The sequence below is a fragment of the Lepidothrix coronata genome, unplaced genomic scaffold (genome assembly GCF_001604755.1).
Source record: "Lepidothrix coronata isolate B3197 unplaced genomic scaffold, Lepidothrix_coronata-1.0 Scaffold173, whole genome shotgun sequence".
Taxonomy (NCBI): domain Eukaryota; kingdom Metazoa; phylum Chordata; class Aves; order Passeriformes; family Pipridae; genus Lepidothrix; species Lepidothrix coronata.
In genome coordinates this window covers 696016-708419 of record NW_016690353.1, presented here as the reverse complement: position 1 = coordinate 708419, position 12404 = coordinate 696016, and the positions used below count along the sequence as shown (strand labels likewise).

Genomic DNA, 12404 nt, shown 5'->3' with positions numbered 1-12404 from the left:
AGACTCCGGGGACATGGGATCAGCCTTGTGGGATACAGTGTGAGCCCTGTGGGACACAGTGTGAACCTTCAGGGACAGGGTATGAGACTCCGGGGACATGGGATCAGCCTTGTGGGATACAGTGTGAGCCCTGTGGGACACAGTGTGAGCCTTCAGGGACATGGGATCAGCCTTGTGGGATACAGTGTGAGCCCTGTGGGACACAGTGTGAGCCTTCAGGGACATGGGATCAGCCTTGTGGGATACAGTGTGAGCCCTGTGGGACATGGCATGAGACCCCCAAGACACAACACGAGCCCCTCAGGACATGGTGTGACACCCCCTGGGACGTGACACGAGTCTCCCGTGCCCACCCTCGCCCCCATCCTGCCCCGTCCCCCTCCGCCCCCGTACCATGAGGATCCTCTTGGGCTCCTGGTAGCGCAGGCGGGTGGTGGAGCCGTCGATGCCCACGAGCAGGACGGGGTAGAGCCGCCCGTAGTGCTGCCGGTGCAGGTGGGACACGGAGGCGCGGTTGGAATTGCTGCGGGTGGAGGCGGCCAGAGGGAGCCGGGACACGGCCCGGGGGTACAGGACACTGTGGGAACAGGGACACGGGCAGGTGTCACCGTGGGGGTGACGTGAACCTCCATCCCACAGCACAGACCTGGTGCTGTCCCAGGGGGTCCCAGACCCCACAGGCTCACCTCAGGGCCCGGCTGGCGGCCATCCCAGCACAGGCGGGAGACTCGGGACCCTCACGGAGCACACGGAGCAGGGGACACAGCCCAGGGACACCCTGGGGACAAGGAGAGAGCTCCTGGGGTGACACCGGTGTTCCCATCACAGGGAGAGCCTCAACACTCCTTTCCCGTCGTGGATCAACCCCATGGCAGCTCCTGGCAGGGTTTGGCTCCGACATGGCTTCCCCCACCCCCATAATGGTTCAGCCCCAGCACATCTCCCCCCGCCCTGCAGTGGTTCAGCCCCAGCTCCCCCCGTCCCCACCATGGTTCAGCCCCACGAGGGTTCCCCCCTTCCCCAGAATGCTTCAGCCCCATTAGGGATCCCCCCATCCCGATAATGGTTCAGCCCACGACCTCTACCCCGCGCCCCCGTCATGGTTCAGCCCCACTATGTCCCCCCTTCTCCATTATGGTTCAGTCCTACCATTCCCCCCCTCCCCATAATGGTTCAGCCCCACAATGTTTCCCCCTCATCACCATAATGGTTCAGCCTCACCACGCCTCCCCCCGCCCCGCAATAGTCCAGCCCCGACTCCCCACACCCCGCCATGGTCCAGCCCCACCATGTCTCCCCGCACCTCATCGTTCTGCCCAACACAGCCCCCCCCGCCGCCCGGCAATGGCTCACCCCATGTTCCCCCGTCCCTCCCGCGCTGTTCCCCCCCGCATCCCCTCATGGTTCAGCCCCATCCCCGCTCACCCTCCCCCCCGCCCGCTCGCGCCCTTGGTCCGTCCCGCCGCCGCGGCCGCGCGCTCCACTCAGCCCCGCCCCCGCGGTGACGTCACGGGGCGGTGGGCGCGCGCGCGCGCGCGCGGGGGCTGCCGGGATCCGCCCGCCCCCCCCATCCCCTCATGATCCACGGGCGGATTCGCGGGGCGGGAATCGCCCGGGCGGGTGAGCGGGGACGGGGACACGGGCTGAGGGGGCACGGCCGGCCCCGGGGGTGCCGAGACCCTCGCGGGGATCCTGGTCTGAGCGGATCGTGGGAGCTCAGTCGCTCACAAGGGCCTTGGGCTGAGGGGGCACAGGCGGCCCCAGGATGCTCAGCCGCTCGCGGGGACCCTTCTCTGAAGGGGCGCGACCACCTCCGGGTGCTCAGCCCCTTACGGGGGTTCTGCGCTGAAGGGGACCAGGGTGCTCAGCCCCTCACAAGGATCTTGGAATGAGGGGTCCTGGGATGCTCAGCCCCTCATGGGGGTCCTGGAATGAGGGGTCCTGGAGCGCTCAGTCCCTCACAAAGGCCTCAGGCTGAGGGGACTCAACCGGTCCTAGGGTGCTCAGCCCCTTATGGCGCCCCTGGGCTGAGGGGTCTTGGGGCGTTCAGCCTCTCATGAGGTCCTGGAATGAGGGGTCCTGGCCGGTTCTGGGGTGCTCAGCCCCGTAAGGAGCCTTGGTTTGGGGGTCCCAGCCTGCCATGGGGTGCTGAGCTTCTCATGGGGGTCCTGGGGTGCTCAGCCCCGCACAGGGACCCTCAGCTGAGGGGGCTCAGCCAGCCCAAGGTGCTCAGCCCCGCACAGGGTCCCTGTGCTGAGGGGCCCCGGGGTGCTGAGGTGCTGACCTGGGGGTGCTGATCCCACCCCAGAGCCCCCTGGATGAGGGGTCTGATCCCCATCCCTGGGGATGCTGAACTCCCTATGGCCCTCAGAGCCCTGCCCCTGCCCCGTTATCCATGTGGGCTGGCTGAGGGAGGGTGGGATACACCACCCTGGGCTGGTGTATCCCCAGCCCTGAGCTGGGATATCCCTGTTCCCACTCAGATAAGCCAGACAGGGAAGTGCACGTGGAATCAGTTTGGTTTGTGGTTTGGGATAAGCCTCCTCCGGGTATCCAAAACCAAAGCCCTGCGTGGTGAAAACACCTGTGGGGAAGTGGCTGGTGAAACCACAGCAGGGCGAGCCTCACCTCTGCAGAGGTTCACCCAGCTGGGTAAACTGGTTCCAGCCAGTGGGTGGGTTAAACTGGTCCAGTTTGCAGCCGAGCACAGTGCTGGAATCACTGGCCTGGACCTTGGAGATTCCTGCAGTGACCTTGAGCAGGTGGTTCATGTTCCCTCTGCAGCATCACTGCTGCCTGCAAGGGGCAGTGCCCATAGGGCGCGGCCAGGGGAGGGGCTAATTAGTGCTTATTAGCTAATTACTTCCGGGGGAAAAGGTGCCTGAGTGTTCCTGCCAGCTCCCTGCTGCAGTGGGATGCTGCTCATGGAATCACAGGATGGGGAAGGTTGGAAGGGACCAACCTCCCTGCTGCTGTTTCAGTGCTGCACATAACTCCCTGTCTGCCAGGGCAGATCTCTGTCTCTTTGGAAATAATCCCAAATCTTAGAAAGGTGGGAGTGGCATCTTTTTAAGGAACCTGCTAAAAATAGGGAGGAGGTTTATAATCCTAATCCAGGAGACCTTTCTCAAGGCTCCAGGGAAACTGCTTTAATCTTCTTTTCTTCTTTGTAAATGGGGCTTTGCCTTCCCTGCAAAGCCTCTCTGCTAATCAGCATTAATTAGTTTAACTCTTGTGATGTCTGTCCTTTGCTTTCCTGGTTGTGTTGCTGCCTCCCAGGTAAAATCCAGGGTGAGTTTAGCAGGCAGGAGCAGACCAGGAAACATTCCTTGATTTAGGGACAACGTCCTGTATGCTCCTTCAGTGACCACTTCATCTTTTTGGAGCCCAGGGGGGTTCACAGGGCCATTTGTCCTCAGTCCCAGGTGTGAGACCTGCCCAAATATTAATTAAATAATTAATTAGTCGTGCTGTTCTCTGGCTGATCAGCTCCCTGGTAGTTTTGGTGGGTTAGACTGGATCCAAACCCATTTTTAGGAGACCCTCAGTGCTGGGTGTTTGCAGATTGGCTGCTTTGAAAATGCCAAAACCTGAGCAAAGGATAAAAAAAATCCAGACACTTTGCTCAAAATAAATCCATCTTTGTGATGTTCCTGCTGCAGATGGCTTGGAAATGGGATGCAGGGATGCATTCCTGGGATGCAGGGTTGCATTCCTGGGCTGCAAACAAAACAGGAGGGAGAAAAAGCCCCGTATCCATCAGATCTTGGGCCTTTTTGGTGCTTTACTTGTGGGTTTTGAGGGGTTGGGAGGAGCTGCTTTGGCAGAGCTGTGGATCCAGGGAATGAGATCAGGGACACAGGGCTGAGTGGCTCTTCCTTAGGAGTGGATTTGCCCTGGGAAGCTGTGGCTGCCCCATCCCTGGAAGTGTCCAAGGCCAGGTTGGATGAGGTTTGGAGTAACCTGGGATAGTGGAGGGTGTCTCTTTCCGTGGCAGGGGGTGGAATGAGATGTGCTTTAAGGTCCCTTCCAACCCAAACCATTCCAGGATTCTGTGAAATTCCCAGTTTGCTGCCCACGAGGGCCCAGCCCCATCACCTGGGAGTGGGAATGCCTTTTGTTCCCTCTCAGTTAAGACCTGTTTTCCTCGGCAGATTCCAGCAAAAGATGAGGGATCCGTGAGGGAGGCCAGAGGAAGCACCTGCAAGTCCCTTCTTAGTTTAATTTTAGCCTGTTTTCCAAGGAAGTGAGACAAGTGATCACACCCAGGTGCCTTTTCTCACATAGTTATGAGTATTTTTAGGGAAAAAAAAAAGGGGGAGTGAGGTCAAGGAGAGGATCCCAGTGTGGACGTGCTGGGACATGGTTTGGATCTGTGGGCAAGAGGAGGAGTTTCCCTGGGGCCTTCGTGGTCCTTGGCCTGAGGTGAAGCAGTGGCTGGAGGTGACAGCCCTGTGTGGATTTGGTCCAAAGGAACTGCACTGCCTGCAGAAGGAAGTGCCTGGAAGTGTCCAAGGCCAGGTTGGACAGGGCTTGGAGCAACCTGGGCTAGTGGAAGGTGTCCCTGCCCATGGCAGGGGCTGGGAACTGGATGAGCTTTAAGGTCCCTTCCACCCCAAACTACGTGCAGGTGAAATCCTTGTCCCTTTATGCTGGTGACTGTGAGGTCACCTGCAGGGACAGGGACAGTTTTCCTGTTTCCCATAATCCCAGGCCAGCCCCCCTCAGCCTTTTGGGGGTGTTGGATGCAGCTTTGCCAGGTGGGAGAGCAGGGAGCGGAGGAGGATCCACGAGGGCAGATTAAAGCCCAGTGGGTGGCTCTCATTGGCCATCTTAAAACTGCAGCTCGTTAATTAAGGCTTTAGGAGCTCACAAATAGCCCAGCTCTGTGTCCTGAGCTTGTCTCTGCTCCCGGGGGCTGGACTGCATTCCTTGGCTGGAGGGGAGCAAAAGGAAAAGGTAAGGATGCCTTGGAACCTGCTCCCAGCCCATCCCTCCCACCCCTTTCCTGCTTGGAGTTGAATGAAATGATTGGAAGTGATTTTGGGCAGCTTAAAATTCCTGGTTTTCTATCCGTGCCCGCTCAAGGGCAGGGGAAATTTTGAGGTGGGAGCGGGGAGAGGAAAGCTCTGTTCCCTCTAGCTGGGATCTAGGACTGGGAATTGCACATCTGGAACAGCTCCTGTTGGCACAGCTGGATCACCTTGGAGGGGAAGCTGTGAAACAGCTGGGCAGGGTCTGTGCTGCCATCCCAGTGTCCCATGTGGAGCTTTCCAGGTGGCTGAGGAAGCTGGTGTGTGATGAAGGAACATTGTTTGGGAGCAGTGCTGTGAAAGTGCCCTGGGGTGTTGAATTTCTGTGGTTCCTTCCTCTTTTGGAGTGTTTTCCAAGGAAATGCTTAGGGCTCACCTGATTTATTGATGTGGAAGAGAGGAACTGTCAGGGGCAGAAGAGAGGGAAATGCTTTGGATGACTCCTCAGGGATCCTCTGCTTCCTTGCTGCAGGCACTTTGCTGGTCCTTTTCCCTCTTCTGGTATTGAATATTTAGGCAAAACCTGTGATATTTGGAAATCACCAAAATTCAGGGACTAAGGGAATGGTGAGAAGGTCCCCAAAAGGGCTTCCTGGAGCTGCTGTTTTTTGGATGATGGAGCTTAATCCAGCAACGTGGTGATGGGACTGATCCTCCAGGATCCCTGGAGAACATTTGATCTGATGGATCTCCGGGGCTGCAGCACCTGGAAAACACCAAGGGCAAAAAAAAAAAAAAAAAAAAGGAGGAATTTCCTTGTGGATAATTATTGCCTGTGGATGTTTAACTACTTAGACTTTGAATATCCCAGGTCAGACAAGTGTCCTCAGGGAACAGAGGGAGAAGTTGTGTCACTCCCTGGCTGTTGTGCTGCCTGCTGGGGGGGATTTAGGGATAAGGAGGTGTCCAGGCTGGGGTCAGGGAGGCAGCCAGGCTGGATTAGCTGCTTTGGGGAGACAGCACTTGGCTTAAGGCTGGTTAAAAAGTGAGCTGGAAGGTCGGGCTGACATTGCTCTGAGCTAATTTAAATGGAAAGGCATTACCTGCCCCCGGGGTGGTTGCTCCCCAGGCCACACCCAGCCCAGGAGGTTAAAAAAAACCTGCTTTTCCCGGGATTTTACTGCTTGAAAAAGTAATTTTTAAATAGGAAGAGCAGAACTGCCTTGTTTGATTTGTCACCTCTGCCTTGGAAGCTGCTGACGGATGAGGGTCCCCAGTGGTACCCCCTTCCCTCTCAGACAGCATTTTCTTCTTTATTCTTCTTTATTCTTTGTAAAAATATTATTAATCTTGATAATTAACATATCTTCTTCCCCAGAGAGGCAGGAACATAAAAACACCCTTTTTTTTTTTTTCCCTTTCTGGCTGAAGAAACAACTGCAGCAAGTTCTGTGTGGCCCCAGGCTGCCTTTCCTCAACCTGGAGCAGGAGCTGAACCCTTCCCTCTTGCCATGAGGCACCTCCAGCAGGAGTTAGTGCTCCAGGAAATCTGGAATGAAACCCCAAAGCACGTCCATGTCAGCGATTTCACCTGAGTTCAGATTCTCTTGCAGGGTTTTGGGATTCAGTCATGGAGGACACACTGGGAACTCTTATCCTGCAAACCCTCCTTGAGGCCTCTTTCTCCCCATAAGAGGGAAGGGGCTGGGACTGTCCCTCTGTCCCATGATTTTCCAGGCATAAATGGCATTTTCTTCCTGTTGGAGAAAGTTTTCCTTAAGATTTCAATCCCACTGGGACTCGGCTGGCATGAATTATCCCACTTGAGTAGCAGCTGGAGCTCAGTTTCCTCCTCCTTTGGGTTATTCCTGTGGGTTTAACCTCAATCCATTGAGAAGATCCTGCACTCCCAGTACTTTTTATCAGCTCTAGGCTTGTGATTTCTCATCATTTCTGACTTTCCTGCAGAACTTTCAATCCAAGGATAAAGAACTGGTGCTGTTCTGAGGAGCTGAGCACCCCTGGGAATCCATCCCCGTGTTTTCATGGATGTTTCCAACCAGACACATATTTTTCTGTCTCTCCCCAGTCATGCAGGGACCAAGGCCAGTGGTTCTGAGTGGCCCTTCGGGTGCAGGGAAAAGCACTTTGTTAAAGAAATTGCTCAAAGATTACGAGAACATCTTCGGCTTCAGCGTCTCCCGTGAGTATCCCTGTGTTCCCAGGGAAAGGCAGGGCAGGAGTTCAGGGCTGTAGCTCTATTTGTACCCCAAATAGTGGTTTTCCATGGCTTGCCTGTGTCCCAGTCTGTCTGTGGGCTCTTTGGGATGTGTAAATTAATTGGGATGCCTTTATTGAGTGGCAAGTCTGATTTGTCTGGAATAGCACTCTTTCCAGGTCTGGGAATTCCCCACAGCTCTGACAGGTAACAAGATTCTTCTGAGTGATTCTTGCCACTGAAAGTAACAAAATTCCCCCAAATTTCTCCTTCAAAAGCCACTTGATTTTTCCCTGGGGCTCTGCCAGGTGTTTTTCAGTCCGTTACCAAAATGTGTTTTAATGTCCCAACACTTTGGGTCCTGCAAGTGAAATCCTTGCTTTGAGACCTGAGATCTGGATTCACTCTACCACAAAAGAGCAAACACTGGATGTTGAAAAACTTAATGTTATGGGAGGTGAAAAGACTTAAAAATTATCTTTCTTGTTGTGTGCTTCATCCCGTGCTCTTGATGAATCTCTCACTCCAAACTAAATCTTGCTGTTTTCTCCCAGGTTTTCTCCTGGTAGAGATTTTTTTTCCCCCTAAAGATCCAGGGGTCACTTAGACCTTGGCTTTTCTTTGATACTTTGACATCCTTGGGTGATGTACAGAATTTCCAAGGCTGTTTTATTTTTTTTTTTTTACCTGCAGATACCACAAGGCAGCCGAGACCTGGGGAAGTGAATGGCAAAGGTGGGTGTCTTGCAGCTGGATTTGTCTCCTTGGAGTCTCCAAATAATTCCCCGAGGTTTCAGTTGAGACACCCTGGTCTGACTTGACTGACCTGGTTTTCCAAAGGTTCAGGGGAAACACCCCAAATGCCCAGTGCTTTGGGAAGTGCAGCTGCTTAATGAGATGTTTTAATCTTCATTAACAGCTGTTTCCCTGTTCATTTGCATGTTTAAGAAAGAACCAAAAGAGGTTTGTACTTAATTTCCAATGGGCAGTTTTCACTCTGAAATGAAAGGGAGGAATTTTAACAAAAGATAGAGAAACATTCCTTTTTTAGTCTGCTTGGTTTTGATGTTCCCTTTTATCTCCCTCTCTCTCATCCCATTCTAGTCTCTAATTATAAATGTTTCCAAATGAAGGGCCTTGCCAGCCCTGCCATAATGTGTTCCACACCTGTGGGCAAGAGCGGGGAGAGGTTCCCACTGCACCAGGAGGGGGAAAGGGTATGGAAAAGGGGGTACAGCAGCATTTCTGGCCACACAGAAAGCTCCAGAATGTTTGGGAGAGGTGTCTGGACAACTGGTGTGGAGAGGGAATGCTGTATCCAGTAACTAGGAAGGAGATCTCTGCAGTCTCCCAGCGTTGTCCAAAGCACATTTTTAAGTGTCTTCTCCCCCAGGCTCCCGCGGGTGTCATTTTGACCATGAACTTTACCTTCAAAGCTGTCAATTCCTGGCTGTTTTCCCTGTTTTTCCCTCTCCAGATTATCACTTTGTGACCAGGGAGGAAATGCAGAAGGAAATCGATGCCGGGGAATTCATCGAGCACGCCGAGTTCTCCGGGAATATGTACGGGACAAGGTACGTCGGGTGTCCCTGCCCGTGGCAGGGGGCTGGAATTACATGGTGGTTAAGTCCCCTTCCAACCCAAACCATCCTGGGATTCCATGGATTTGGGAGCAGAAGCCATGACTGTGTTGGCTGTGACGTCCTGCTCTGCTGAAGTGTCTGATTATGAATTCCGTGGCGCCCCTGGCCGGGGTTGGAGAGTTGGGTGGGTTCTAAAATAGCTTTGCCCTGGGCACTGGAGCTGGTGATCAATCCAACATGAGGCTGGAACGCTAATTAGGGGTCAGAGATCTTATATAATTATTGTGGGAAAACTGTGGTGCTGTCAGGGAAGGACCTGCTGAGGAGGGAGGTCAAATGTTTCATGGGGTATTGAATTACTTGCATTAAAGAAATTTGCCTGAAATGCTTTTCAAGAAGACTTAAATGTTTCCTGAAGAGCTGAATGTGCCTTTTTGAGGATTTTTTTTGGAGATGGCAAAGTTTCCTTCTGAGGGTAAATTCTTCCCTGTGAGGATGGTTTGCCAGAGGAGCAATAAAGACTGGTGTGCAAACCAAATAAATACAGGATCTCTCCATGCCTGTGTTTCCTCTCCAAGTGCCTGAGGATGTTTCTAATCCACTGTGGGATAAAATGGAGAGAGTCCCTCATGCCTTTCAAAAGAGTTGGAGTTTTCACCAGTCCTTTCTGCTCCTTAAATCTCATCAATGAATAATAATAAATAACTAAAAATCAGTTGCTTAATTTTAGAGCCCTGTGTGTGGGATAGCCCTGACTCCTGCCCACAGAAACCAGGATTTCTTGGAAGCTGCCTTAAATCAGAGGCTGAAATCAGAGTTCAGGTGTGGAGTCTCTTCCTCAGGCTTTCACAAGGCAAAGCAAGCCATTTTGAGCAGGTTTTTGGTGGGTATAGGTTGGTGCTGGCATCTGGGCAAGGCAGCAAACCTCCGGATTTGTAGTCCAGGTACTCGGAGTGCACCAGGAGTGGGTTGGTGTTGCTGCATTTCAAGGGAGAATTGTAGGAGTTCAGGAACAAGCTCCAGGCAGTTCCCCCACGCTGGGGAAGAGAGATTGTCTTTAAGGACATATGAGAAGCCACCACTGAAAAATTAAGTGAATCATCAAGTGCATCTCGTGACCCAGACGGAGCATCCGTGTCCATCCCTCAGGAGAACGTGTGGGTACAGGAGTCAGTGGATCTCTGGAGAAGGGAACTTCTCAGTGGCTTTGCTCTTTGGTGGAGGTTGTTTCTGTGTTTGTCACAGAATCCCAGGATGGTTTGGGTTGGAAAGGACCTTAAAGACCATCTAGTTCCAACCCCCTGCCATGGGCAGGGACCTTTCCACTGGGAGGTGGAGCTTTGCCACAGCAGGAGCTTTATGGATGGTACTTGAGTTGTGCTGCTCGTGGGACAGTCACACATGATCCATTTCCACACCTTCCAGCATGGCTTTGCCAGCCTCTAGCGGGAGGCAGCAGGTCCCTGCTCCACCCCAGGGACCCAAAGCACATTTGGAGAAACTGTTCAGCAAGAGCAGAGCCCCAGTTTGGGCCCAGGGGAGTCCCGTGAGGTTCCCCCGCTGCCGGAGGGGGACACACCAACCCCCCAGTGCACACTGACCCCTTCCCTGTGTGCTGTGTCCCCAGTAAAGGTGCTGTGCAGGCTGTGCAGGCCCAGAACCAGATCTGTGTCCTTGACATCGACATCCAGGGCGTGAAGAACATCAAGAAGACCGACCTGAACCCCATCTACATCTCGGTGCAGCCGCCGTCCATTGACATCTTGGTGAGCGCCCGCCTTGCTTTGCCGTTAGGCAGTTAGAGGTAATCAGCTCTTGCTCTGCAGATGGGGGGGTCCCACCCCTCCTTCATCCATCTCCGTGTTCCTAAGGGCCCTGGAATAGGTGGGGAGGACATTCCCAAGCAGGCAGTTCAGCTCCTCAGCCTCTGGCTCTCAGGGATGAATCTTCTCGCGCTCTGGTTTTTTGAGTCCCTCCCGCGTGTTTTCCACACCTCGGTGTGTTTGCCTGTGCTGGGTTATGGGCTCCATCACAATCCCTCAGATGGGCTTCATGCTGGGGAGAGAGGGGTTTTGTGCTGAGATTTGCCTCCACAGTTATAATGAAACCCGTGGAGGCTGGTTTTGTGCAGCACCATAAATTCTGTACCCCATAAATTCTGTGCCTCTCTGGTCTTGCCCCATGTGAGTGATTGCAGTGGGCCTCTGCAGAAATGGAGTCACTGTCATGGTTCAGAGAGGGATGAGGACACGTGAGCACAACCCCTGACTCTCCCCTCTTGCTCTCAGTACATCAGGCAGTGTCTGGTTCTCGTTGAGCTTGAGGAGGAGGAAGCCAACAGCACCACGTGGCCAGAGCCCAGCAGAGAGATTTCATTTCCAGCAGTACCTGGAAAAATAAATAAATAAGAGGGAGGTAAAAAAAAAACCAAACCCTGGGACCCCGAGCTCCAGGTAGGAGATGCTGAGCCCAGTTTGGCCACTGGTTTGCACTGGGCTGTAAATGAGGGTGCAGGGTATTCTCACATGCCCGTGGTCACAGACAGCCCTGGCCTGAGGGGGTGGGTGGTGGTTTCCACCTGCAGCTTTCAGAACACTTATTTTTTTAATACATTTTTCGCTGTGTTTAGGAAAAAAGGCTACGAGACCGAAAGACTGAGACAGAGGAGAGTTTACTGAAGCGTTTGACTGCAGCCCGAGTGGACTTGGAGCTTAGTAAGTCCTTGGAGTGGTGTGAGATGGAGAGGGGATGATGCCTTGGTGATTCAGGAGCTGGTTTTTGCAGGAATATCTGATTTGTGCTCTCCAGAGCCAACTCTGATGGAAGCACTTGATGCCTTTCCCACTGCAGCTCCCTGTGGGTGGTTGGCAGAGCAGTGGCTGAAGTAATATTACCAAATAACACAAGAGGTGACCCAGGGAAGAAACATCCTCCTCTAACTCTTGTCCTTGTCTCCTTCCCCAGGTAAAGAGCCTGGGCTGTTTGACCTGGTCATTATTAATGATGATCTAGAAAAAGCCTATTCTGAATTGAAGGAAGTGCTGCTGGAGGTGAGTCCTTGGAGCTTTTCCACCTCATTCCCGGGCAGGTGTCACCACTGGGACAAGAAAGTCTGTCCTCAGGCAGCTCCAGGAATGTCAGCTCATCCTACACTTGGTCTGGGTTGAGGGACCTGACTGAGCACAACTCAGTGATGATGGATCTAGGGCCTAAAAGTGGGAAATGAATCCAGCACAGTCCTGGGTTAGGGAGAAAATAAAGATACATCCCTGGGTGGTATAGAAGAGGATTCCTATTTTTGGAGCCTCCAAGTCAAACCTTGCCTTGTCCCTGAAGGTGAACTCTGGGCTCAGTCCTCTGATCTGAGTCACTCCTGACCTCCAGAGCTCTGAAACCAAGAGTTTTTCCCCAAAAGTGGCAGATTCTCAGTGGTTTTCCTGCTCTCCTTGCAGGAAATCAAGAAGACCCAAGAATCCAGGAAGTCCTGAGCTGAGCTGACCCTGCTTGGACATTTCAATTTTGCACATCATTCCCGAAGCATGTCGCACGGCTTTATTCCAGAAGACATTCCCTTTAGGCTGCTCCTCCTCCCAAGTTTCCCTAGGATGTTTATATTAAAAGGAAAGAAAA

At 53.2% G+C, this 12404-nt stretch overlaps 2 protein-coding genes across 3 annotated transcripts in view; one reads left to right on the top strand and one right to left on the bottom strand.

Moving 5' to 3' along the window:
* Positions 1 to 1479, bottom strand: part of MRPL55 (mitochondrial ribosomal protein L55) — a 2386-nt gene extending 907 nt beyond the window's left edge. The window contains exons 1-3 of the mRNA XM_017830064.1: positions 1426 to 1479; positions 687 to 778; positions 394 to 577 (exon numbers count right to left, since the gene is read on the bottom strand). Coding sequence (XP_017685553.1) covers positions 394 to 577; positions 687 to 709 — 207 coding nt within the window. The 5' untranslated portion in view covers positions 710 to 778; positions 1426 to 1479. The remainder of the gene's footprint in view (positions 1 to 393; positions 578 to 686; positions 779 to 1425) is intronic.
* A 32-nt stretch (positions 1480 to 1511) lies between these two features.
* GUK1 (guanylate kinase 1) lies at positions 1512 to 12404 on the top strand. 2 transcript variants are annotated; one of them, XM_017830062.1, is made up of 8 exons: positions 1512 to 1620; positions 7063 to 7176; positions 7885 to 7926; positions 8669 to 8765; positions 10402 to 10540; positions 11404 to 11488; positions 11739 to 11824; positions 12227 to 12404. In XM_017830062.1, exons 1-8 carry the CDS (start codon positions 1578 to 1580, stop codon positions 12260 to 12262), a joined length of 642 nt encoding a protein of 213 aa, XP_017685551.1. In that variant the 5' UTR covers positions 1512 to 1577; the 3' UTR covers positions 12263 to 12404. The 2 variants fall into 2 exon arrangements, with proteins under 2 accessions (XP_017685551.1, XP_017685552.1); XM_017830063.1 differs by lacking the exons at positions 11739 to 11824; positions 12227 to 12404 and adding an exon at positions 11063 to 11189 and having other exon boundaries at positions 11404 to 11483.

Coding starts and splice junctions, on each gene's coding strand:
- GUK1 (XM_017830062.1), top strand. CDS start 1,578: ATGATCCACGGGCGGATTCGCGGGGCGGGAATCGCCCGGGCGG. Junction 8,766..10,401: donor GGGAATATGTACGGGACAAG/GTACGTCGGGTG, acceptor CTGTGTCCCCAG/TAAAGGTGCTGTGCAGGCTG. Junction 11,489..11,738: donor CCGAGTGGACTTGGAGCTTA/GTAAGTCCTTGG, acceptor CTCCTTCCCCAG/GTAAAGAGCCTGGGCTGTTT.